Below are 27832 nucleotides of genomic sequence, written 5' to 3' on the forward strand. Positions count from 1 at the left end.
ATTTTTTGAAACCAGTGTCCCAGCCACGTACCCCACTTTTGATCTAATGTATTGACAGGCAATAGAATACTGGAGTGGGTTGCCATTTCCTTCTCCAGGGGATCTTCCCCACCCAGGAATCAAACATGGGTTGCCTGCATTTCAGGCGCACTCTTTACTGTCTGAGCCACCAGGGAAGCCCAGAATATATCATAGCTTTTGGACCCAGCTTGAATCCTGGCTTCACCACTGACAAACTGTTTGAATATGGATAAGCTACCTAATCTTTCCGAATCTCATTGCCCTCATCTGTAAAATGAGAATAATAATAAAACCTGGTTGTGATAGTTAAATGTGTTAAGATGCATGTATGTGGCACTTGGATTGCATGTGTTAAACATAAAACTAACACAGTCAGTCAGTACTCCTGATGGCTGGTGTTTATACATCACGCTGACTGCTTGATCATGCCACTGGGATTCTGTCCACTCTTCAGCAGATATTTTCTTATCATCTGTGTGGGGACCCAGCATTTTCTCTTTCCTCTCTGACTGTAAGGAAAGTCAGATGCTGGAGAGCATACAGTGAAGAAGCTTAGAGCGCCATAGTTTGTTCTATGCCTTGAGAGACAAAGAGCTAGATACCTTCCAGACATTGTTTTTAAGATAAAATTAGTACAAAGAAAGCATCTAGAATATGAGCAGATATTTCATAAGGACCATCTCTTTTATAACTTAAAGAGGTTACAAATTTAAGTCACACTTCCTTTATTTTTCCAGTTAGCCATATGAGCCATCACATGAATTTTTCTAGTGTCTGCCTCTGGGAGCTTCACCCCCCTACCCGAACCCTACACCACCCCCCCTACTCCAGCCACCCGCACCTTGAATTGTCTAATAAATAACTTTCTTGCTTACCTTCCAAACCCGAGGTGGAGGGAGAAAGTTGATGCTGTCCTCCACCACCATTGCTGCTCACAGCCACAAGGTGTCGCTATCGAGAACAGGTCCTCCATGATCTTACAGACCATACTGGCCGTTCTTCCTGACGTCTCACTGATGCACACCATCATAGCTCTCAAATCCCATCGGGTCTGATTAGAAGCCTTCTCCAGACAATCAGGCTACTTGCCTATGAGAGTTTATCTTTAGGGGTTCCAGGATGCCCTTTCCCCACTCAGTCCGAGGGAAGCTGCCCTGCCCTAGTGTCTAACCATAGAGCTTTTCTGGGCTTTTTCTTATCAAAAAACTTGTAGAGAGAGCACAGTTTTGCGTTGTTGTTTTTTTTCTATTGAGGAACCCAGGTACATTACTTAAATCATTCTGAGAAACGGATGGTGGTACGGAGTGAGACATTTTTCCGAAATCAAACCCCCCAGAGCCAAACCTTGCCATCCCCCCTGGGGTTAGAAGGCTTCCTTATAAACTTACTTGCCTGGACTTTATCTTCCCCAAATTTTCCATGAAAATGAGAACAAAGTCAGCAAGAATGCTTGCAGAAGCACTTTTCTTCTCTGAGCTTCAGAAAAAACAAAAAGCAGGACAGTCAAACAGCCTGAGAATGATGTTTCAGCAAGTTCCCTTAGGTTACATCTGAGGCAGATGAGTTTGAGGGGTCAGGAAATTGCATGTGTTTTGATGCTGCTCTGGCAGGCTCATAGGCACCATTTACAGAAAACACACAGCCTGGCCCTTCAGCATATGTGTGTGTTTAGCTTTAGGAGTCGTTCTAAGTCAGATTAACACCAGACAAGAGTTTCTTGGCAGAATGTGGGTGCAGAGTTAAAGAAAGAAATTAAAATATCTCTTTGCAAGATAATCTTTAAATCAGAAGAGCTTATAGAGTAACCTGCTGTTGTTCAGTCGCTAGGTCATGTCCAACTCTTTGTGACCCCATAAACTGCAGTATGCCAGGTTTCCCTGTCCTTCACTATCTCCCAGAGTTTGCTCAAACTCATGTCCATTGAGTCAGTGATGCCATCCAACCATCTCATCCTGTCTTGCCCCCTTCTCCTCTTTCCCTTCATCTTTCTCAGCATCAGGGTCTTTTCCAACGAGTCGGCTCTTCGTGTCAGGTGGCCAAAGTATTGCAGCTTCAGCTTCAGCATCAGTCCTTCCAGTGAATATTCAGGACTGATTTCCTTTAGGATTGACTGGTTTGAATCTCTGAGTAATCCGTTAAATAAAACCAGATCCAAATGACTAGTTAAGGCAGGAATCTGAATCCATCCCTGCCCTGAAACAGCCCCAAATACACATTGGCTGAAAAGCAACCTTTAGATCCAGTGAACTTTCTCTGAAGGTCTATTACCCATGCGAGGACTGGGGTGGGGAGAGAGTGGTATGTGTTCAGAACAGGGCTGCCCCTTTGCACACTTACAGGGACTACCATCCACAATGTGTATTTCACCATGAATGGCACCCCAACACCCCAACTCAGTTTGTAGGCTACAATGTTAATAATGGCCCGAGGTTGTACAATTAAGCAGCCCTTTATTGGTGGTTACACAAAGATAAAAATAAGAGCTAAAAGAGCTCTCAGGGCCTGGGGACTGGGAGCAGGGTGGTGTTAGTGAAGGGATCACAGGCCAAATTATTGGTATGAGTGCCTGTGGTGATTTATAGACTAGATACGAGCCTTTAAAAGTGTGTTTGGACTCATTTACCTTTTCCCTGCAATACCTCTATGGTTCTTTGAGTTTACACCCTTTGGAAGTGTTTGATCTAGAAAAATGAATAAGAGATGACCAGGTAAAAAGGATGCAGAGTTGAGGGAGGGTTCCCTGGCAGAGAAAACAATGTACACAGGATTGCAGTCAGGACAGGAGCTGGAAAGTTGGGTGACTGTAGACACTGTTTGCTAAGTTTCTGCTCTGTCTCAGGCACTGGGCTAGGGACTGATGTAAGGTCACCTCAAATGTGAGAGGAAGATGAGAGCTTAATCCTGGGGCTCAATCAGATAGTTAACAGAACAGCTTTCAAACCTATGCAGCTCACCAGACCCTGGCTGAATTTGGGTGGGGGAGCTGGCCATGGTCCTGAGCAGAGATTTTGCATCTCCTGGGATCCTTCTGAATGTCCCATGACAAGGACAAGCTGTGATGGCCAAACACCTCCTGTCTAGGAAGCCATCAGAAGCTGCTTCTGATGGTGACAGGCAAGACCCAAGTTGTGAATTCAGAAGAGAATCTTTCACCACACACTCCCTGTCACCAACTGCTCCACATCTCGTGTGTGTGTGTGTGTATGTGTGTGTGTTAGTCTCTCAGTCATGTCCAACTCTTTGCAACCCCATGGTCTGTAGCCTGCCAAGGTCCTCTGACCATGGAATTCTCCAGGCAAGAATACTGGAGCAGGTGGCCATTTCCTTCTCCAGGGTATCTTCCTGACCCAGGGATCAAACCTGGGTCTCCTGCATTGCAGGCAGATTCTTTACCATCTGAGCCACCAGGGAAGCCCACCCCCACACCTCAGACCCCTGCAATTTCCCCTTGTACTGAAGTCAGTGGAAAAAGCCATTGTGAATTCCTAAGTGGTTCTTGGTCTCTAGCAAGTAATCCCCACCATCAATCAAACAGAAGAACATGGATCAGAAGCTCACAGGCCAGTGGTCTTGTGCCTTATTTCATTGTCTGTTTCTAAATTATAAGCCAGGGGTTCTTTGGAGATAGTCAGTGCACTCTAAAAAAAACCTGCCTTCCTGCTGATGCATATTTTCTGTCCACACTGGCTGGTCCATGAAGAATAGTTCTTCCGTCCCATTTAGTCATTAAGCACAATAGGTAATAATGGGTGCTGCAAGGTGGGGCTTGCATTCTTTAAAAATCAATGATAACAAAAAATACTTAACTCAGAACCAAAAACTGACTGCTGAACCACCTCCAAATGCTATGCTTTTTTTCCTCAGGTGGGATAAATTTCTGCGTGCTGACAGATGGCACAAGAGGGCAGTGGTTAGGAAAACTACTATATATAAAATAAATAAGCTGCAAAGATGTATTGTACAGCATAGGGAAATATAGCCAATATTTTGTAATTTCATTTTTCCCTGTAACTTTTCACTTTTAACTAATTACAGAGGCACAGGAAGGTATAAAGACAGTAGAGGCATTCGGAGGCTCGCCTAGTTTCCTCCAGCAGTTGCGTCTTACGTGAATACAGTACAGTGTCACTCTGTGGCCACAGTAGGCAAATGGGCAACCAAAACTGCTGAGAAAACATTTCTACCCAGAAGCTGTCGCTGCCCTGGAGATGCCTGTAAAGATGAAGACTAAGGAGTTGGCTACAACCAAGTGCTTGAGCATCTAAACCGTGGACCTTAACCTTCACTGAGAAAAGGAAAGCAAGATGTAATGGTGATGAAGAGAGAAACTCTCCAGGCTTCTAATCATAATCTCTGATTTCTGTTGCCCAAAACATGGAGAATGCGTTAGTTTCCAATGACTCACATTTTTCCCTTGGGGGAGGCTGCATGAGAACCTGAAGCACTGGTTGCATTTGCCATTTCACCTGGAATTCAGTATTGTCCACTTACCGTCAGTTCCCCCTGAGAGATATTTACTTAAAAGTTTTACTTTCATTAACAGCCTTCTAAAAATTGGATGGGTTTCCCAGCTGGTGCTAGTGGTAAAGAACCTGCCTGCCGATGGGGGAGACAGAAGAGACACAGGTTCAATCCCTGGGTTGGGAAGATCCCCTGAAGGAGGGCATGGCAACCCAGTCCAGTATTCTTGCCTGGAGAATCCCATGGACAGAGGAGCCTGAAGGGCTACAGTCCACAGGGTTGCAAAGAGTCATACATGACCGAAGCAACTTAGCATGCACGTGCGTAAGAGTTGAATATGTAACTTGGACAAACCTTTATGATGTAAGAATCACTGCTAAGAAGCTCAGTAACATCTTCATTCTGCAGAAATCTTGAAGGTAGAAACGACTACTATATTTATTCTATAGGAAGAAAACTTACGCTCAGGGAGTTCAGCGATTTCACTACATTCAGACATTGGTGAGCAGCAACTTAATGGAAATGGTAACAAAGTAGAGATTTAGCCATCATAATATACTGAAAAAGAACATTAGATGTTATTCCAATAATCTAGACCTATATTTAGCCATTTTCATAACTTGTCAACATATTTTAGATTTTGTTACTGTTTATTCACTGAGTCGTGTCCGTAGCCCGCCAGGCTCCTCTGTCCATGGGATTTCCCAGACAAGAATACTGGGATGGGTTGCCCTTTCCTTCTCCATATAATAATTTTAAATGGGGTATAAGCTATAAAACTTTTGAGTCACTGTGTTGACACCTGAGACTAATATAAAATTGTAGATTAACTATACTAAAAAAAAAAAAAAGAAAAAAAAGACGGTGGCTCCTGGATTCAGACAGACCAGAGGGAAAATCCTGGCTTTGTTACCTTCTCATTGTGTGTGACTTTAGGCAGGCAGCTTCAATTCTGTGAACCTCAGTTTCTCCAACTTTGAAACTATAGTACCTGCCATACAGGGCTCTTGTAGGGATTAAATGAGATAAAACATGTGAGGCCTTGGGGCCCTGCCTGACACTCAGAAAGTGCTCTGTAGGTAATGGCTATCGTGAGGGTAATTTTCCCAGTCTAAGTCCTCCCCAGAGTTTCTGTACTCAAGGATAGCTTCTTCCACACCCCCTCCAAGCTCTAATCTGCTTCTAAATATGTTGGGGTAAATAGACAAAATGGGGGTCAGGGAAGTGAGGCATCATGAAGATCACACTGCGCCCTTCACCGGGCCTGCTCGCCCGTCTTCCCTTCCCTGTGAGGTTCAGGACTCCTGATAGCAGCTGCCTGGAGACGGGACCCGTGGGGGCTGCTGCTCCCTTCCAGAAATCGCCCTGAATTGGGATGCATGTGGAACAGTTTGACGACCCTTGGCGGGTTTTTATTCTTCTTCCAGAAGCGCTGCACACATCTCTCATACAAATACTGACTCACATTCATTGAAGAGTAGCCCTGGGGCAAGGCACCTTTTAACCATAAAGGAGTCAGAGGGACGGCAGCCCTGTTCAGCATCCTTGGACAAAATGGCCATCAGGTTGCTGTCACTGTGTTTGCATTTCAAGGTGTTTATAACGTCTGAAATGGATTTGGGGAGAGGATGGTGTGTAAACTAGGGTGTGTGTGTGTGTGTGTGTGCATGCATGCATGCATGTGTGTGAACTGTGAGCTCACAGAAGCTTTCAGAGTCCATAACTTGTGCCATTGACCAAAGCACACTGTGTGTCTACTGTGTAACCTGCTATTAAGGGCTGGATCTGTGTTCCTTTGGGGGGGATTCAGCACCTCTTGTAGTCATTGGGCACAAGGTAGGTCAGGGACCACTTTGCAAGTTAAAGAAGTAACTTTCCTGAGAGGCACACAGATGGATACTTCATTTGATCACTTCTTCCAGAACACCACTTGCTATATTATAGTTCCCAGTTGGGAAAAAAAAAAAAACAACTCAAAGGCATCCATTTATCTCTATCCTGTTTGGATGAATCAGCTTCTGCACAGACAGTTCTGCACACCTGCTCCATCCAGAGAGAAATGCGAACGCCCCACATCAGATAGGGTGGCGCCATTGTACCCAAAAGGAGGCATGTGTTTAATTCAGATTTGAGATGCAACAGTTTCAAGCTCTTAGCTATTTAGGCAACAAGCATTTTTCTGAGGACTCCCCATGTGCTGGTTCTAGGGACACAGAAAGGACTTGGAAATTGTCCCTACCTTACAGGCGCTCCATCTGGTGGTGGGGGTGGGAGGAGGGTGTATACAACCAGAAACAAGTCAACAGGCTGTTGAGGGCTGCACCCACCAGAGATGCCTGGGAAAAGTGGAAGCAACTTCGGCACAGGGTGGGGTTTATACCTGAGTAAGTTCTAAAGGTTGAGTAGAAGTTAGCCAGGTGAGGAAGAAGAAAGGGCATTGCAAGCAGAGGGACAAAGTTTGCATGATGACGTTGCTAGAGCATCAGGCGGCAAGGAAGGGGCTCAATGAAAGCCGCTCAGTCACGTCTGACTATCTGTGACCCCGTGAACTATACAGTCCACAGAATCTTCCAGGCCAGAATAATAGAGTGGATAGCTGTTCCCTTTTCCAGGGGATCTTCCCAACCCAGGAATCAAAGCCTGGTCTCCTGTATTTTGGGTGGATTCTTTACCAGCTGAGCCACAAGGGAAGCCCAAGAACACAGGAGTGGGTAGCCTATCCCATTTCCAGTGGATCTTCCCGAGGCAGCAATCAAACCAGAGTCTCCTGCATTGTAGGTGGATTATTTACCAGCTGAGCTATCAGGGAAAGAGGCTCAGAGGGTGAGACAAATCCAGCTCACGCAGAGCCCTGGATGCTGGACTGGGAAGCCCAGAGACAATGTGCAACACTGGAAAGCATTGGGTGGTGGTAGGGGTCGGGGGGAAAGTGGTCCAAGGTAAGGAGGCCAGTGAAGAGGGAATGGCAGGAAAAGATAATGATTTGAGGGCATGGCAGTCAGGGTGGAAACCTTTTGTTACTTAGCCCCAAGCAGGGGGTCCAGCCCTGAAACAAGAAAGGTGGAGCCAGCCCAGATGGAGGGGAGCTGTGAGGACAGCGGAGGGGGGTGCTCTCTTCTCAGGACGTGCATCTTTGCATTGAGGAACCTGAGTCTGGTACCTGGTGGAGGACCAGAACATCAGGGGTGCGGGGCTAAGAGGCAGAAATGCTGTGGTTGTTACATGGCCAAGACTTTTGGACTCCAAACCCCCAGCTAAACATGTCATGCCTTTTTCAGTTCCTTGAGTGGTGTCTAAGGTGCTTTTTTCAGTTCCTGAGAAAGGTGCAGAGGGTTGAGAAGAGGGAGATTCACAGAGATACAGCTTTTTTTGCATCTTAATTTACTCATCACCAGCTCACCTGTGTGTGTACCCTGCATCCATGAGAAGACTTGATTTTTTTTGACTGTGGCCTTGGCAATTAGCCATAGTGTGATGGGATGGTGAGGACCAATCCTCCTCTTTATAAGGCAATTTTGAGTATCTAATTTACAACTGTACTTCGTTGTACAAATTGCACTCTGACTTTTTTTTAATGCTTTCATATCTACTTCCTCACTTTTCATCTTTCACAGGTCAGATAAAAATAATATTATCTTTAAAAACAGATGAGGAAGACAGGCTCAGGCCTGGATACTAGTACAGACTGCACTGCACCCCACCTGGGTGACCTTGCATGAGTCAGGGAACCTCTCTGCACTTCAGTTCCTCACTGTGAGGTGGGGTTGATAATAGCTAGATTAGTCATTGTAAAGCATTTTCGTAATTATTGGCACGTGGTAATTATTCATGTTCTAGTGGTGATGGTGGTGATGATCGAGGCAATGGTGGTGATGGTTATCCCTAAATTATAGTAATTGAACAGAGTGGTTAATTATTCTGCCTGAATCACACAGCCAGTTGTCAGGAGAATTAGAACCTGGCTTCCTGAAAGTGTCAAAAGTGTTAGTCACTCAGTCTTGTCCAACTCTTGGCGACCCCATAGACTGTAACCCACCAGGCTCCTCTGTCCATGGGATTCTCCAGGCAAGAATACAGGAGTATGTTGCCATTCCCTTCTCCAGGGGATCTTCCTGACCCAAGGATTGAACCCAGGTCTCCAGCATTGTAGGCAGATTCTTTACCATCTGAGCCACTAGAGAAGCATTTCAGCTACACCTGTCAGCCTGATTATAATCCATTGCCTTCAGCATCATTTCCCTCTAAAACATCCACGAGGCTGGATGTGGGTTCCTTATATTCTTCTTTCCACCTCTTGCTCCTCCTCGTTTACCTCCTTGTCCTCCTTTCCTGCTTGCTTCATTTTCTTTAGTGAAGGTCTGAGACAGAGATTACATAAAGAAAGAACCCAGAAAAGAAAAAAAAAAAAAAAAAAACACTTGAAGCAATTAGGTCTTTGCATGTCATTTCTTACTCAGTAGAGCAGAGGTTAACTTTCTGGCCCTTTAACTCAATAAATTTCTTTACTTAACATGATAACCGAGCATTGATCCTACCACTACCACCTACGGTAGATTCACAGACCTTTATAAGTTACTACTGCATGATGCAGTTGACCAAATCTCAAAATATTAATAATTGCGGTCTAATTAGACTGTTCTCGCTTCCACTCTTGGAGAAGAGAAACCCCTAAGCTTGACACTTGAAGCAAGTGCCACTTGCCAGAAGCCCATGGGAACTTGGAGCCAAACCGCCAACCTGGCTGTGTGCAAAAGCAAAAGAGTTATAACGGCAGTTATTTATAGCTTCATGGAGATAATGATAATGATGATGATGAAAATGATGGTTGTTACCATTTATTGAGGGGCTTCCTCCGTGGCACAGCGGTAAAGAATCTGCCTGCAATGCAGGAGCCACAAGAGATGCAGGTTTGATCCCTGAGTGGGGAAGATCCCCTGGAGGAAGGCATGGAAGCCGACTCCCTTGTCCTTGCCTGTAGAATCCCACGGACAGAGGAGTCTGGCAGCTAAAGTCCAAAGGGTCGCAAAGAGTTGGACACGATTGAAGTGACTTAGCACACATGTACATTCATTGAAGGTCTCCTGTGTGCCAGGCAATATGCTAAGTGCCTCTCATTTCAGCAATGTCCTAAGAGGGTATCCATTTATCCCCATGTTAGAGGTGAGCAGAGTGAATCAGACAGAGGAAAAACTGACTCACCCAGAGTCACAGACATTGAGTGACAAGGAAGCGATGACCAATTAAATCCAGAGAGACTTTTTCTAAAAACCAGTGCATTTTCCTCTTGCAACACTTTGAAATCAGGCTACCTGGGTTTAAATTCCACCTCTACTGGTAACTAATCTCTGGTCAGACTACTACTTAACCTCTCTGAGCCACAGTTTCCTCATGAGCAAGATGGAGACAAGAGTACTTCCTTCCTAGGGATGCTGTGTGGGTGCAAGGAGAGAATTGCCCATGAGAGCTCAGCTCAGTGCCCCTCAAGCCATCCTTGTGCACTGCCTCCCAGCGCCCCAGGCAGTACCTGCTTCTCTCCAACTGCAGCCACTCGCTGGGGCCCCCAGCCCTCTTTCCTTCCAGGAAATACGCTGTTGCATATTTCCCAGCTGTTCAGACACACTCCGTGGAGACGATCTCAGACCTGCCTTTCTTGGCGGTTTCATGCTTCTAAGTTTCTTTGCCTCTTTCCCATGATCCAGACTAATCCGTCCTAATATCACTCTCTAGTCTATTGCCGGTGACTTAGCCAAGATGACAGCATTTTAAATGTGATAATCATGACAGTTTAGTCAAAGAAAAAGAGAAACAGAGACAGATTGTCATTTGCAGACTGCGTTCAACTGCAGAGCAAACAGAGCCCTGAAATTACCATGACTTAAGTAAGACAAAGTCTTACCTCCCTCACATAAAAGAGGTTTTTTGTTTTGGTTTGGTTTTATTTTTTATTTTGTTTTATTTATTTGTCTGTGCCGGGTCTTCATTGTGGCATGAGGGATCTTCAGTCTTTGTTACAGCACGCAGGATCTTTCCGTTCTGGCACCTTTACTCTTAGTTCACGTGCTAATGTGGGAGCTAATTCCCTGCCCAGGAATAGAACCTGGGCCCCTTGCATTGGGAGGGCAGAATCTTAGCCACTGGACCCCCAGGAATGTCCTGAGAGGTTTACCTTGTGGAAGATGTACTGGTCATCCAGGACCCAGATTCCTTCTGTCTTTTAATCCCCTATCCTTAGTGTTTGCTTCTGTCCGGAGGGTTTCCTCTTGCTCACACAGGGGCTACTGGCACTGCAACCATTGTAGCTAAGTTCCAGGCAGCAGGAAGGAAGAGAGGGAAAAGGGACGGGAGAGGGAAAAGGGACGGAAGGACAAAGGCCACCCTGCTGTGTTTACTTCCTTTGTCAGGTTTTCCTAGAAGTTCCTCCCAGGGATCTCCTCTTGTACGTCATTGGCTTGTCCTATCTCCAGGAGAGCTGGAAGAGGTAGTTTTATTTGTTGTTGTTTTGATGACTTTGTCTAGGTATTTGATGTTCAAGATAACTTGGTCTGTTTCCAAGGAAGCTCAGGAAATGGATATCGGCACTTCCTGCCTTTGGGAGAAAGGACAAGAGGTAGGGAAAGAAAACCAGCAAATGCTGAGGCCTACTCTTTGTCAGGCACTGTCCTCAAGGAGTCTGTAGTCTAATAGGAAAAGCAGACAAGGAATAGGTAACTGAACATATAGCATGACAAGTGCAGCAGTGGGGAGCACACAGGCATGGGGAGCTGTGGGGGCGCAGAGGAGGCACTTGACCTGGCCTGGACTTGGAGCAGGGAGGAAGCAGCAGTATTGAATGGTCAACGGCTGACAGTTTCTCCCACACCTTAGAATCAGCAAGTGAAGAAAGGGAGGACATGCTGCAGGAAGGGGCAAAATCATAGAATTCTGAGGGATGGAGAGATACAAATGAATGACTGGGTGAGTGGTCAGAGGTAAAACCCAGATCTTAGAGGACCTGATTGCCATGGGGAAGAGTCTGGACTTCATCCTGAGAGCCGTGGGAAGCCATTGAAGGGTTTGGAACACTCTGATGGGAATGAATCTGCCTTTCAGAAGAGCCCTGTGACAGCAATGTGGACAATGGATTGAGGAGGAGAAAGATGAGATAGGAAGCTACTCAGAGGAATAGAGGCAATGAATGATGGTTTCTGGCTAGGGTGGTAGCAACAGGAAGTCAGTCTAGTGACATTTAGAAAGTACTTGATATCACTTTGTGATCAGTTAATGATGAAGGGGGTGAAGCAGACAAAAGCAGTCACTCCATTTCACAGGTGAAATGAATTGTATTTTGCCACTGTGAGGACTCCTGAATAGCATACTTATCTGTGTCCAAAGAAAAACTCTAGGCTGTGTCTTCTTCCAGCTCAAACATCTGCTAGGTGCATGTGCGCTCTTCGCCCTGACCTCAGAAATGCCACGTAAATTTCACAAAGGAGCCAGAGAGAACAAAACCTGAAGCAGATAAAGCCACTTCTCTAATTGTGAGTCAGTTATTCTGTGTCTTTATCACAGCCTCAGTAGCATCTTTCTGCCATCTGATTAAAAGGAACCCTTGAACCAGCTCTCCATTTTGGGCTGAGTCATTCAGAAAGGAGAGAAATCCATCTGAAACTTCTGATCTCAGAGATGAAATCCTAACTTGGCAAATCTCCCATTGTTAGGCATTGCAATTAGCAAATGACCCAGGGCCGGTAAAGAGATGTTCAGATGTGATTTAGTAAGAGCGTGGTTGCAGTAAGCACTCAGAATATGTTTGCAATCAATTTGCTGTATACACAATATGCTACCAGAGCAATCTTTTGTGTATGCAGTTGACCTTTTTTCTGGCAATCTTGTCCTGTAAAGAAGAGTGAAATCCTCCATTGCAAATCACAGGCGCTCAGGAATTGGCTCTAATTTGCATGCTGACAAAGATATTAACTTGAGGGGGGTGGGTGTTGATAATACAACACATCCTTTTGTCTGAAAGGTAGTTCAAAATCTGTGTTGTGACTACAGTTGACTGAAGTTCAATTACTGTAATAAATGTATTCCAAATTTCATCTCAATTGCATTTGCATTTTAATGAATGATTCTCACCTTCTTGTCAATTTGGCAGCCAGGCTAGATTTATTAAGTTATTGTATAAACAGGGCATTCTAATGCGGGAATTTAAATGCAAAATATTTGCTCGGCCACATTTGAACTGGGGCTGCGTTATTAATTCGTCTGCAGGGGTTGCCTCAAAATTCAAGAATTTAAAGACCGTGTTTCAGATCCCTCCATTCCATCATGTTTGCCCTGTCCTCCTCTGAAATCGATCTGTCTGGGTGGGCTGACAAAGCAAGACGTGAGCCAGCCAGATGAAGTGGGCTCTCTAAGCTTTCAGACTCCACAAGCTGGGAAGAAACTGATTTATTTGCTATTATTTGAAAACAGTAAAATTTGTTAAGTGAAAATTTCCCACGTAGGCAATTCCCTTCTGGGAGAGCAGGACATTCCTGAAATCAGATTGCCAAGAGTGTTTGTTCATCTTAATGTCATTCCGCCTTCCCCGTCGAAGCTCTCCTGGCTTTATAGTCCCATATTTCTTGCAGGCAGAGACAGAAAATGTGAGTGAAAACCAGCTGGATGCAGAGCCATAATACCATTAAAAGTTGTGTTTTTTTGTTTTTTTTTTTTTTTAAGTACATCTGGGCTGTTGATTTTTAACAAAGCGATTTGCAGTGGTTAATCCCATGCCCCCCATAATAGAAAGGTTGAACGTGAGTTTCTCTCCCTGTCTCCTAACTCCAGTACTCCACAGCTTCCTGCCAGGCCCGTGTGAAAAGGACAGAGGCTGTCTGTTTTAGATGACCATCAGTTTCTTCAAGTCTCTGGGGATGGAGGCTGATTCAGGTAATGGGAGACTCAGAAGAGCAGAGTGCCCTCAGAGAGTGAGAAATGGCTGCCACAGCTATGCTCGAAGAACTTGCTGAGATGAATCGACTGCTAGTGTGGGTCTAAGTTTTATTTCAAACTTGTACCAAGGGAATCAGGCTTCTAATAAAGCCAGTTTGAAGATTTCTTTCTGCAAGAGTTTTGTTGTTTTTTTAATAAAAGGAATAGGACAGCTAAACCAGTGCGCCTCAAACTTCTATATGTATATGAGTCATCTAGGGGTCCTGTGAAAATGCAGACCCTCATTCAAGAGGTCTGAGAAGGGACACCCAAGATTCTGCCTTTCTAACAAGCTCCTGGGTGTTGCTGATGCTGCTGGTCCAGGGACCATACTTTGAGTAGCAAGAAGCTAGATAGCATCACTCAAGGGTGGAATGGCTCCATAAAGAGTATCAGTCGTGTTACAAGGCTGAGGGGCCAGATGTGTGGGTAAATCTAACAACCAGAAAGGACTGTTAATCTCATAGAAAATACCAGAAAATTGCGCAGCTTATCAAATATGCTATCAATAGATACTTCTCTGAGGGGGCTGTTGATTACCTTATGCCCCAAGTTCTGTGCCACATCATCTTTTCTCAGGTCTGAGGCATTATTTTCTCAGTGCCATATTTTGTCATATCTAATAGGCACATTTCTCACATTTTAACATCTCTGTACTGGAAATACAACATACAGTCATGTCCTAATTGACTTTTCATGGGTTTTTCCTTCTTTGTGGTTCATAAAATAATGTCATGTCTTATAACAAATGATGTATCTGTCAGCTATTTTCACCACAATGCTGTGTAACAAGCTACCCTGAAACTGAGTGATTTTCAGTAAGTATTTCTTCCTTGCTTATACATCTGTGGGATAATGAATTTGGCTGACTTAGGTTGAGATCAGCTGGTTCAGATCTGTTCCATGACTTTTTTATTCTTCTGGGGTCAACGAAATAGTGGGTTTTGTTCTTGTCATGGACCCAACTGAGCAAGCTTATTTTAAGCTTCTGTTCAAGTCATACCTGTAACATCCCATTGGCCAAAGAAGTCACATGGTGAAGCTCAAAATCAGGATGCTGGGTGTACATTCCACCCTTGAATGTGGGGAAGCAGAGAAGGAGGGACAGAGGGAGTATCCGGTGAACGATGACCTAATCTGCTGCAGGTGGTGACTTGGATTGGATTAAACATGGCCTAAAGAAGGAACATGTACGCCACCAGTTTCTCTTCAGAGGGCCTAGAGGTGAACCCTGTGCAATAAGAACAGCCCAGAGATACATAAACTTGAAGCTTTAAAGCTCTCTACTGAATAGTCTGGTGTTTGCAGCATATGCAGGTGGAGAGAGAAATCCCAGAATCAGCCCTGGGGGGCTCCCAACCCTTGCTTGCTGCTTTCCAGCCACTATGACCCTCATCGTTCACTTAACCTCTTCCTTCTGTTTTCTTAACTGCAGATCACATCACCCTCTCAGGACTGCTCAGTGAGTTGACAGTAGTAATCATAGTACCCAATCATTGAGTCCTAGGTACGAGATACTATGCTAAGCTCTTTACATCCGCTGTCTCATTTAACCCTCCCAGCAGCCTTTGGAGGCAGAAATGCCTCATTTGGAAGTGGAGAGACTGTGGGTTCAGAGAACTTTAAAATCTGCCTAAGCAGGTAACAGAGACCCACCCCATCCAGAGGCTGCCCCTCCAAACCTCAGCACCGCATCCACTGGCTCTCAGGTCAGAAGGTGTTTGGAGGGAAACCCGCCCCTTCAGTCTGACTCAACTGAGCCCCAGGAGACTATTCCTATTGTCATACTGCACATTTTTCATTCATCAGCTCACACAGACTCCCGTACAGAGAACGTATGTCCCTTAAATGTAAAAACCTTCTCCATTGCATCAGTGAAGAGGAAGTAGCTTTGGGTGGAGGAAACTTTCCATTCTATAATCTGCTTCTTCCTCTGCTTGCCTGATGCAGTTAATTATTTGCCTCCCCATCGCTCCTCTTGCAATGTTAGCCCGGGGGAGTTTTACATTGTGGGAAGCAGTGAGCAGGAGGCACTGGGTGAGCGGACTTAAAGACGGAAACTGCTCTTCCCTGCAAATACCTCCCTTCCCGCAAATAGCCTAGTAATCAGGAATAATGATGAAGAAAATAGAGGGAACATGCAAGGGAATTAAACAAGAATTTGATAAAATATTAAGCAGTTTTAAATGGGCTTCCACAGTAGCAGGGGTGCACTTCACAGCACGTGGAATGAACAGCCCACAGTCCTGAAGTTCCCAGAATAGGCTGGTGGGTCTGACCTGAGGGCCCAGACACTTCCCCCCCACCACCACCACAGACACACACACACATACACACTGTCCCCGGCCACCTCTGTTGATCTCTCAACCAGTTCTTTCCAGAGGATCTAACAGCTGGGAGTGGCTGCCTTGCTTGACAGAAGCTGCAATTCTACCAGAAAACTTGCTAGATTCCTCAAACTGGCCACCACCAACTCCCCTAGTCTCTTCTGGGAGTTCACCAGTAAGACAGGCATTCTTCAATACCCACATCCAGAGGTGTGTTGCAGACTTGGCTTTTCACAGTGTCCTCCTTATTCAGATCCTTGAAAGAAATCTCTTCCTCTTCCACCTGGAATGGCTAGCCATTACCCAAACAGCTTTTTGACGTCTCATGGTCATTGGGAATCACATGAGGGATTGTGTTTCCCTCTTTGCATTGGCTTCTAGGATGCTCAGGGCCAAATCTGTGTACTAGCTCGTGTGTCATGAGATTTGATACTTGTCTTCCCCGATCTTGTTTTCTTATTCATCACGTCTCCTGCCCTTCTCACTTTTTAAATTGTCTGCCCCTAATCCTTTTTGGAATAAGGGCATAAACAAGTCAAATAAATTTCTTGCCAAACTCTTAATCTCTACTTTAGTAGAAATGAGGTAACTTAGATGTAGAGGTGGAGTCTGTGAATTCTTTGAAGATGTGTCCTTCATTGTAATGCCAGTGCTTGAACAGAACTTGACACGTAGTAACCGCCTAGCACAGACTCTGAGGCAAAACAGGTGTCAGCTCAGGGCTTGGCACATGATACTCAAGCCCTTTTGTTTGCTGTGGCGTGGACCATCAGCCTGTCACTTACTATAAAATTTATACGAATTTTGTTAACCTTCGCAGTCAAAGAAAACAAGGAGTTAGGCTGTTCTACGTGTAGGTTTAAATATGTGATCATACTGCACTTCGTTTGCTAGGGCTACTGTAAGAAAGGACTACAAACTGGGTGGCTTAAACAACAGAAATGTGTCGTCTCAGTTCTGGAAGCTAGAAGTGCAAGATCAGGGCATCAGCGGGGTGGGTGTCTTCTGACTCCTGAGAGAGAAACTCTGTTCCATGCCGCTCTCCTAGCTGCTGGTGGCTTGCTGGCCCTCTTTGGCATTCCTTGGCCTGCAGAAGCGTCCAGGCCTTCACTGACCATGAGGTGGAAATGGCACTAACCCTTCCGCCAGCCCTGTCTCTCACTCTCCCGTGTCCCTGCTTCAGGCTCCTCCCGGTACTTGACGTGTCACCTGCGGTTTAGTGCTGTTTCGTGTGTGTCTCCACCGCCTGGAAGAGGAGCTTTGTGAGGACCAGGATGCTGTGAGCTGTTTTGTTTGCTGCTGAATCTCAGCACCTAGAGTAGCTCCTGGTGCACAGTGGGTATTCAGTACATCTTTGTTGAATGGTTAATAATGATGCAACTGTTTAGGCAAACACACATTTGAAACTGGGTGTGAATTAATGCTATGACGAGTCTGACTTCACTGTTTTAAAATTTATTTCCAATTGAAAGATAATCGCTTTACAATATTGCTTTGCTTTCTCGTTCTAAGGAGATTGGCTTGCCTTTTTGGAGGTCTGGGGTCTTCAGCTGTCATTTAGAAGTGGTTCTGTAGGAGTTGTTCCATATTCTGATGAGTTTGTGGGGAGGCAGGTGATCTCCCCATCTTACTCTCCACTATCTTTTCCATTCTTCTGACTTCATTGTGTGACCGTTGACGCTTTTGAGCTGCCCAACCCCACTTCCCTCTGCCCCACATCAGGGTGAGCATTACAATAAGAAACCCAAGGTGCTCCTTGTTTGTTGCTGGAGAGAAGTTCAGTCCCCACACAAAGAAAGGACCCCTCACCCCATCCCTACTCCCACAAAACCCTAAGCCACCCCTGCTCTGCCCAGAAAGCCTCACAATGTGATTTGTGTCATTTTTTACCTTTGTGCTGTGTGTATGGTGACAGTCTTGACCTCTGAACCAAATTCTGAGCAAAGAGGCTCCATGAAGTAACATAATCATGAAAAGCGTTTGCTGTCATGCCAGCCCCAGCTCCCAGATTAGCTCGGCATTTGCTTTGTTTGCGCCACATCAAGAAAATCCTCTTTTGTGGAATTGAAGGGTTGCACATGGTTACGGTTTTTCTATCAGCTTATCTGGCAATCTCAGGGTGCTCTTTGATGAGTGGGTTCAGAAGCTTGAAAGTGAAACAGAGGAGCATTTTTGTTTCAAATACGAATTCCACCTCACATCAACTGCTTGCATCCCTAAACTTAAAAGCCCAAATGGACAATTCAGGGCCAGTTATGTATAATCTGGCTTCACTGTGTTCCACCCGGTACACAGTCATTTGGTTTTGCGCAGTTTTATGCATGAGGAACCTGAGAGATTATTTTGCTGTGACAAGAACGTGGCTGGACAGATGACACCTGATCCTCGCCTGCCAAATTTTTGTGAAAATTTCAAATTGTTCCTATGAGATAGATGCTATGATTAACCCCATTTTAGAGATTAAGAATGTGGCATGTAGCATAGAAATTCAGAAAAGTTTATGAGCTGAGAAGCAGGGTCTACACTTAGGAAAAGATTGCCAGTGACCTTCCAGTGACATACGTGTATGGAATTCAAATACCACATGTCGAGGAATCTAAGACAAACCATGACAAACAAAACAAATAAAAATACTGCCAATTAAATCGGTCCTCCAGGGTGTGAATTGTTATTCTCATTTCATAGTACCTAGCAGAGTGCCTAGCACATAGCAGGCACTCAATAAGTATTTGTTGAGTGGTGGAACCAAAACCTGGAGAGGTTAGATAATTTGTTCAAGGTCTTTGGTAGGAGGTGGTCTTTGGTAGAATTCAAGCTTGGGGTAAGTAACCCTGTGACTTTGAAATTCTAAAGACAGGAAGTCTCCTGCTACTGGGCCTGAGAGTGTTCTTCAGTTAATTATTGGTCCCAAGACAGTAAGACATTGCCTTGATAGCCAGCCCGTCTTCCTCCCTCTTTCTTTTTTTCAGCACCTTAATTCAGTGGGTGAAGATTGGCCGTGGATACTTCACCATCCTGAAGGAGGAGAGTGCCTTGAAAAAGAAGCAGCAACAACTGGAGAAACTAAAAGAGGAAGAAAGAAATAAATTCCAACCAGCCAGAATGCTGTCAGATATCCATTATGGGGATTTGGTTCTGCCGTGAGTAGACCTCTGTCGTTGCAGCCCCGTGGCTTTGGGAAGGACCATTGAGAAGGAACACTGGCTGGTTGGTTTGAGGGGTGGCAGCTGTCTCGCATGGGAAGCCCCTTCTTAGGCTGGTGTCTGATGACTTCTTTCAGTCTGACTCAACCTACTTCGCCAGCCTCACCTTCAGATATTTAGTGATCTTCTACTACACATGTCCGTTCTCGTATCCAGAGCCAAGAGCTAACCAAGAAATCTTGCAGGTCCCCAGATGTGCTTCTTTCCCTTTTCTTCCAAGGTTTATCCCTACCTGTAGGTATTTTCTTGTGCAGTTCCCTGGGCCTTAAATGCTGTTCCCTACTACATCCTCTCCCAACTAAAGTCCTACTTATCCCTTATCCTTACAAGCTCAGCTTAAATGCCACCCTCTCCTGCAGCTTCCCGGATTTCAGCCCCACCACCTCCAAAATCCATTCTGGACTCTTTTGAGTTCCCATACTGTGTTTGTATGCTACTTTGTTTCATTACAGATCAATATCCCTGTTCTAGACCTTCTCCTGAAACCTGAGATCCTAGTGTCCACCCAAAGCAAGTGAACCAAAAAAAAAAAAGTTTGTTGTGGTTTGTTGAATACAGTAGCCTCCCTCTTTTTGTAAACATCTCTCCTCTGGTTTGGAGAGGACCATCAACAGACTGGAACATTATGAAATACCCAATCATGTAACAATAACAATCATGCTAATAATCACAATTTATAATGGGTGTCTGTCTACCGTGTGCTTTGTGCACATCTTTCTGTCAAATTTTCAAAATGTTCCTATGAGATAGATGCTATGATTAGCCCCATTTTAGAGATTAAGAAATGGCAACCTACTCCAGTACTCTTGCCTGGGAAATCCCATGGACAGAGGAGCCTGGTAGGTTACAGTCCATGGGATCTCAAAATGTCAAACACAACTGAGTGACTTTGCTTTCTTTTCACTTTTAGAGATTAGGAATGAGGCTTAGAGATGCTCTCATAATTCCCATTATTGAATTATGGAAAGCATCCCCTAAGTCCCAAACTGAGTGACACCAACATTCATGGATTTTGCCATTCTGCAGAAACAAGCTCCAGGGATACTTCGCTTGGGCAGAGCGAACAAGGCATAAATCAGGGCTGGGAAGGAAATGCTACAGCAGGAAGAGAGGAAGTGTTGGGTTGGCCCCAGTTTTCCATAAGGTGTTATGGGAAAAACCTGAATGAACTTTTGATCAACCCAATATATGTGATAGAAATGGCCTGCCACTGTACCCACTGTCCTGTTAAAGCAATGGGCTCAGCCCTGGCTCCACATCAGTCACCTGGGTGCTTCTCAGACCCATTACATCAGACTTTCTGGGGGTGTGGACATAGCCTTTTTCAAAGCTTCCCTCAAGAATTCCCATGTGGAGCCAAGGTTGAGAGTTACTGTGCCAGAGTTGGCTTTAGGAACCCAAGTTGCCATGCTGGTGCCTGAGAAGGAAATGGGATCCCCAGCAGATAGTCCCTTTCTTCTGTACCACTTCCCAAATTCTGTTCTTCACAATCTTTCCGACCCAAAGATCGAACCCTCATCTCTTGTGTCTCCTGCATTGGCACATGGATTCTTTGCCACTCCTCTGGAAAGCCCTCTTGTTAACATAAAGAAATATGAATCTGTGCATCTTAAAAGCAATAGTCCTATCAATGGAATCGCACAGTACGGGACCTTTCTGTGTCTGGCTTCTTTCACTTACCATAATGTTTGGAGGTTCATCCCAAACAGAAAGCAGACTGGTGGTTACCAAGGGTTGAGGAAGTGGGGCAGATAGAGAGTGGCTGCTTAATGGGTGCAGTGTCTCCTTTGGGGCTGATGAAAATATTTTGGCACTAGATTCAGGTGATGGTTGTATGACCATTGGCTCAAATGCCATTGAATTGCAGCCTTTGAAACAGTTCATTTTATGTTATGTAAATTTCAACTGAAGGGGGAATGAAGGGAGTTCTCCTCTGGGAGGCCCTGGAGCCGGGGTGGGGGTCAGGCTGGACACTAGTGGTTGCCAATCCTCTTAAAGCTCGAGGTTCCCTGTGACTGTTGGGAACTCGGAGTGTGGACCACGAGGGGCTGGTATAGTTCCAGTCATCTTCCCCCTGAAAGTGTGGCCCTTGGGAACCACACTTATTGTAAGGAAGGTCTCTTTCCTCTTTGATTCCTCATTTGTACAGACTTGTGTTTTCCATCCCCCTTGCCTTGTGAAGCTGTCAGAAGGAAAGTTAACCTTTCATAGCTTGACAAACATCCTTAGGACCAAAGCAGCGCTTAGGCTGCCTCACCTTTCTAGTGGTCTCCAGTCTCACTCCAGTTTTGGCTAAGAGATTCCCACTTTGTTGTCGGCTCTTTGACACTTTATTAAAAAGAATATTTTGTCCAACAGTTTTGGTTATTTATAAGCAAAGGGTTGGTCTAGATAAACTAGCCCACCATTTGTGCATTTATTTAAGAGGAGAGAAAATATCTGTGACTTACAGCCCCTGCCCCCATACCTTCCAGGGAGTGAGCATCCCAAGGAGAAGCTGCCTTTGGCGAGCAAAGGGTATTCAGGTGAACACACAGATACAGAGGAAGAGCACAAAGGCTTCCCGGATAGATAGAATGGGGACATTCAGCAGACAGGCCAAGGGTGTGAGGAGAAGGGACCCTACGGAAGAGAGAAGAGTGAAAGGGCAGCCATCACTGGGTGAGAACAGAGATATCTAATGAGGGTTTTTATAAGGTTTTGCCTCAGAGTGTGACATGTAAGGCCTTCCCTGGTGGCTCAGTGGTAAAGAATCCACCTGCAATGCAGGAGATTCAGGAGATATGGGTTCAATCCCTGGGTCAGGAAGATCCCCTGGAGGAGAGCATGACAACTCACTCCAATATTCTTGCCTGGAGAATCCCATAGACAGAGGAGCCCAGTGGGCTACAGCCCATAGGATCACAAAGAGCTGGACACGACTGAAATGACTAAGCACGCATGTGTGAGAAATGTAAATCTATTTCTTGGTTTCCCCACAAGATCTTCAGTAAAATATTCATGGCCCCTTAGTGCATTGTGGTCTTAGACCTTTATCTTGGCTCCCCAGTAAGTATAGGGGTGAGAAAGGGGGACAGTCTCGACCCTGGCCCAGTCTCATTGGACAGCCAACCGTTTAGGTATTGAAGACCTACTGTATGCAGGCCTTCTGATGGCACGAAGATGTGAAAAGGGTGGAGGAACAGTCCCCACCACACATGATGCCACAGCACAGCACCATGGGGTGCAACCAAGGTTCCCTGAAGTGTGCCTGTGAGAGAAGAACACTCCTCCCATGTGTTCTCCTTTGCTCTCATGCCGTGATCACACTCACACTTCTGACACAGATGTGTGAGCTTTTCCCCCACACCAAGCAAATGTCTGTGACACCAGTAGGGTGTCCTCCCATCCTGTTCAGTTCTGATGCTTCCCACGTGGAGTTAGCATCAGAGCCCACAGGTTAAGGGTTCACTCCCACAAGTGACCCCCCACATCAGATGCCAATCACTAGTCCCAAGTTGTCACCTGATCAGCCAGCTATAAATCAGGGTTCTCATGACCTCCTCTTTGAGTTTGATCATTTTCTAGAGTGGCTCACAGAACTCAGGGATACACCGACTTACATTTTCCTATTTCAGTTCAGTTCAGTTCAGGCACTCAGTCTTGTCCTCCTCTTTGCGACCCCATGAACTGCAGCATGCCAGGCCCATTTATTATATAATAAAGAGTACAGATGAGCACCCAGATAAAGTACATAGGGTGAGATCTGGGAGGGTCCCAAGCACAGGAGCTTCTGTCCCCGTGGAGTTAGAGGGTTTGCCATCCCCCTGTTGCTTGGATGTGGTTACCAACCCAGAAGCTCTCCAAACCCCATACTTCTGGGATTTTTATGGAGGCTTCATCACATAGGCATGAACTGTCGTTAATTCAGCCTCTAGCTCCTCTCCCCTTCCCAGAGAATTCCCAGCTTCTAATGGCTCAGTCTTTCTGGTAACCAGTCCCTATCCTGAAGCTATCCAGGAGCCCACTCCGAGTTGCCACATTTGAATAAAAAGACACCCTGGTCACCCAGGAAATCCCAAGAGATTTGGGAACTCTGTGTCATGATCCAGGGTATAACACCAAACATTAGAACAAGAGCTGCTCCTGGTGCTCTTGTATCACTTAGGAAATTCCAAGAGTTTTAGGAGCTCTTTGCCAGAAACTGGGGGCAGAGACTGATATATAGATATAGATACAGATATTTCCATTATTTCACAGTGTCCAGCCCCTTCAGTTTTGGAGGTAGAAAGGAAACCTGGAAAGAATTCCCCAAAATGTGGCTTTTGAGCAGAACCTTCAGTGCTCAATGGGAGTTTGTTGGGTTATACAAAAGAGGTGTGGTTATACCCTGCTGTTTCAGTCCACCAGAAATCCTGCAGCCAGCATGCCTGCTTAGAAAGGCCAGGGCTGGAGGAGGAAGCTGTGATGGTGTTTATCTTTTGCCAAATATCAGAAATGTGATTTTCAGAGTGAAAAAAGAAAAGCAAGAAATCCATGGCCTGAGCCACCACCATCCAGCCACTCAGTGGACCCTAATGAAGTGTCCTCATAGGACCTTGAAGGGGCACAGGATAGACAAAGCCACTCAATGAACTGAGGGAGTCTCACCCTTTCTGTAAAGGTCCCAAGAGCTCGGAGCAAATCTTGCCCATAGTGTCACCTAAGAGCCCAGTGACACTCTTTGAGTCTGGTATTTCCAGTGACACTAGCCAGCTGGCAGCCTTTCTCTAGAATAAAGAGAAGGCATGAACTCGTGGCTCTTTTTTGGAAGAGGTTTTTTCTCAGATTAACAGGCACGCGGACAGGTGCTGGGGAAGGTGGCCTCTGTTAAGGACCCTTCCGTGACCATTTCAATAGTTCAGTTATAACGTTTGCACATGGTCATTAATCCATGGTTGCAGAACATAATCCTTCCCTCTCCAATCCATGTTTCAGTGTGCATGACATGGTTTATTTAAAGTTTAATAAGTTTAAATATGCATGAGATCATGCTTCTCATAGACATTGGTCTGGTTATGTCTTACCCAGTGGATTCTATAAGCCGTGCAGTGCTGGTTATTAAAGTAAAACTGGAGGGTATTGTTGCACATAGCCATCAGATGCAGGTGGGGAGGCAGGTGTTATAAAATAGCACTGGGAGATGATCCATACCAGCACGAAGTAGTGGGTAAGAGCACAGGACTGAGGTTCAAGTCCCAGCTTTGCACATAACAGCTGTTTAACTTTGGGCAAGTCACTGTGCCACTCTGAGCCTCCTCTCTCTACACTCTTATGAACCTCACCAAGCTCTCAAATTTGTTGTGAGGATTAAATAAAATAATGCTTAACATAGAGCCTGGCATATGAGACATGCCTAGTAATTGCTAGCTGTTATTACACAGTGAAATGAATTTGATCTCCCTGGGCCTCAATGACCTACAACCCTCAGATCTATGGCTAAAAATCTCAATTTCCAGGCAGGCTAGAAAGTATCTCACATCTAAGAGCTCTGTTCTATAAATATACTTCCAATCACAGAATTATCAAAAATACAAGTGTTCATTTAGAACTGCTTTTTTTAACACAGTATTTGATCCTGTGCATTATAAAAGTAAAAGGGATTAAAAGGAATTATCCCCCCCTCTCCCCATCACCCCCCACCCAGATCTAAGACCATAGGGTAAGTTCTTTCAGACCAAAGTTTTAAGTCTGACAAACTGTGTAGGGAAGAAAGAAAATCAAGCATGTCCCCAAAGATTCCTGCCTGCAAGCAGTCTTTCTCACTGTGTTCAGTGACCTCATTTCTCAGCTGCAAATTCAGCTGAAAAAGGTGAAAAAAACAACGGGTAGAATTTGTCTTATTATTGCAGTTGAGAGGAAACATAAAACAAGAAATTAAGGAGTGTAAAAGCTGGGTTAATTTCCACATATTCCAAACTACTGGGGGAGTCGGTGGAGCCGGTAAGACTGCAAGCACCGTGTATTGGCTTGTGGTTTCCTCAGCTCTAGGGCTGAATTAAGAGCCTATGGAAATGGAAATCTGGGGACCTAGATTCTGCTCCTATTTATTTTTTTGGCATGCCTTGCAGCTTGTGAGATCTTAGTTCCCTGCCAAGGGATTGAAGCCCTGCCCCCTGCATTTGGAGCGAAGAGCCTTAACCACTGGGCCACTGGGAAAGTCCACTTATTCTGGTCTGACTCTTTAGTTAACTCTATGACCCCAAGATTGTCCTCAAAGTCCCAGGAGGAAGGTAAATTCCTAGTGGGTGCCCCCACTTCACCTCTTCTGCCTCCCTCCGTCTCCTTTCCCCATGCTAAGCCAGAGTTTTCTTTCCAAACATAAACTGCTGCCAGTTTAAAATCCTCAACGGCCACCACTCTTCATAAGATGAGGACTGGAAAAGTCTGAGCCAGGGTTGCGAGGCTCTGGACAGCCTGGCCCTTGGCTTCCCCTCCAGCCACACTTTTCCCCACCTTCCCTCTTCCACAGGGCCTCTCGCTCCGCCCTCTGCCTACTTAATTCCCATTCAACCTGCAGATCTCAGCTCAATATTTACTTTTGTTCCAGTTACTGTTGCTGTGAGCAACCACTCCAAAACCCATTAACTCAAGACAGCAAACATCTATTTCACTCACACATCTGCCATTTGAGTGGGGTTCAGGGCGGAAGGATCATCTACAGAACCAGCTGGGGTGGCTCAGAGTGAGTGTTTCCGAGAGGGCTCATCCATGTGAGTGGCACCTTGGGGCTCCTGTCACTCTGAGCTTGGCCAGGACTGAGCCCAGCAGCCTTGGTTCTCTGCCACCAGGAGGCTCTTCACAGCCTTCCCGCCTCCCCGCAACCCCCGGCACCCCGCCAGCATGCTGGTGGCTAGGAATTAAGAGTGAGCCTCCCAAGACATAGAACAGAAAAGCTGCCAGTTCCGGGAGCCCGGGCCCAGAAATGGGCATCATGCTGCTTCTGACATGTCTTGTCAGCCCAGCCATTCACAGAGCCAAGATTTCAGGGAAATGGGACTGTATATTATAAAGCCACCCTCCCACTGAAAGAGACTTGGGGCACATATTTCTAAATTGATACAGCTCCCTCTGGACAGTATTCCCAGACTCAATTCCAGCCAAATTCTCTCTTTGGGGCTGTCCGAGCACCATTCACGCTCCCACTGAGTCTTTTCACAACTGTGTTTGTGTGAAGCCCATCTCCCCCATGAGGCTCTAAGCTCCAGAGGGCAGGGCTGGTTCTGTCTCCTGCATCACTGCACCCACAGCCCCCAGCACAGAGATGTTTGATCACTGTGGATAGACATGAATGAATCAGGGAACCTGTCAATGATTCAGTCAATGTTTAAGTGCTCAGGCTGAAAAACTACAAGGCTTTAAAGGAGCACGCAGGTAGCCTGAATATGCAGAGCAGGCTGGGAGTGAGATGCCAGGGGCTCTTAAGTCTTGAGCAACCCAAGGGGCACCCACCTCATGCGCAGATGGGCAATAGTCTTGATCTTGGACCCCACTCACCTCTTACCCAGAGTGGAAAGAACTTTACAGTCTCCATCTTTGTGTGACATCTCCCAGTTTTACAATATAGACAACTGATTCCATTATGCACACAGTAGGCTTGTTAAGGTGTGTCTGTGGGCTCGGTTTGGTCATGGGCAAAAAATATTTGCCCTATGACTCAGGCATGCCAAAATTAAGGGGAAAAAAAGACTGTTTTCTCTGACTGAAATGACTTGCTCCATATGGTGCTGAAAAAACAAAAAACTTACCTATGTTATTAAATGTAGCTTAATATTTTTCACTTTTTGAAGCAGTCTTTTTCAGACAAGTGTCTGGGCTGATTCACGTCTCTGTAAGCATCATGTCCCCTCCCTTCCTGTGATGGTTTTGGCTTCAGAGGAAGCCCCTGTGTTCCCTGTGGGGCAGGGAATGGGCTTTGGAAGAGGTATGCCTGGTCGTGGCTGATCTTTGGGGGCACACTTGTGCCCACTTCTGAAGTTCGAGATCCCTGCATCTCACGGCCGATTCATCCAGCTGGTGAGTCAGCAGTCTGGAGGGTTGGGAGAAGTCCCTTTAAAGGAGAGGACCGCAACCGAGAACCACTGACTGCAGGCAGCTCCTTCCCTGTGTCCATCCTGTCGTTTCCACTTCTCACCATCCCCATTGCTCGGACCCCAGCACAAGCCACCATGCTGTCTCCAGCTGAAAGTATCGCAGCACTTCTCATCTGTCTCCTGGCCCTCTTCCCCTGCCATCGGCCATTCTCAAAACAGCAGTCAGAGGGCTCCTTTGTAAGAGGTCACATCATGTCTTGTTTCAGTTCAGAATCCTTTACTGTCATTCACAGAAAAGGTCAGGGTCCTCGCACTGGTCTGCAAAGCCCCTGTTCTCTCTGCATCCCTGCCTCTCTCCTCTTTCTGTTGCTCACTCCACTCCAGCCACACGTGCCTCCTTGCCGTGTCTAAAACACACTCCCGCCTCAGGACATTGGCACCTGTCACTGCCTCTCTCCAGAAGGCTCTGCCCCCAGACGGATGAATGGCTCACTCTCTTCCACTGCAAATTCTTATCAAATGTCACCTTCTCAGTCATGCCTGCCCCAATCATTCGGTTTAAGATTGCAGCCCCTAGCTCTCCCAGCCCTACTGAACTCCCTGCTCTTTTATTCTCCCCATAGCATGTATCACTTACTAGTGGGAGTGAGGGGGTGGGGAACAGGTCAGCAAACTCCAGCCCCTGGGCCCCCAAGCTGGTTTGGTAAATAAAGTTTTATTTAAACCCTGCCATTAACTTACTGTTTACATCATCAACAGCTTTCATGCTACTAAGTAGTCAACATGTGGACTGAATGCCCCACAATAGCATAAC

The 27832-nt window shown here is 45.8% G+C and overlaps 1 protein-coding gene across 8 annotated transcripts in view; it reads left to right on the top strand.

The window, feature by feature from the left end:
- The window catches only part of CCDC60 (coiled-coil domain containing 60), a 281662-nt gene that overhangs the window by 212022 nt on the left and 41808 nt on the right, over nt 1-27832 (top strand). For all 8 annotated transcript variants that reach the window (XM_044930161.2, XM_044930162.2, XM_044930163.2 and 5 more), the window contains one exon: nt 18734-18904. In XM_044930161.2, the coding sequence (XP_044786096.1) occupies nt 18734-18904 (171 nt within the window). The remainder of the gene's footprint in view (nt 1-18733; nt 18905-27832) is intronic.

This window comes from Bubalus bubalis, chromosome 17, assembly GCF_019923935.1.
Source record: "Bubalus bubalis isolate 160015118507 breed Murrah chromosome 17, NDDB_SH_1, whole genome shotgun sequence".
Lineage (NCBI taxonomy): Eukaryota > Metazoa > Chordata > Mammalia > Artiodactyla > Bovidae > Bubalus > Bubalus bubalis.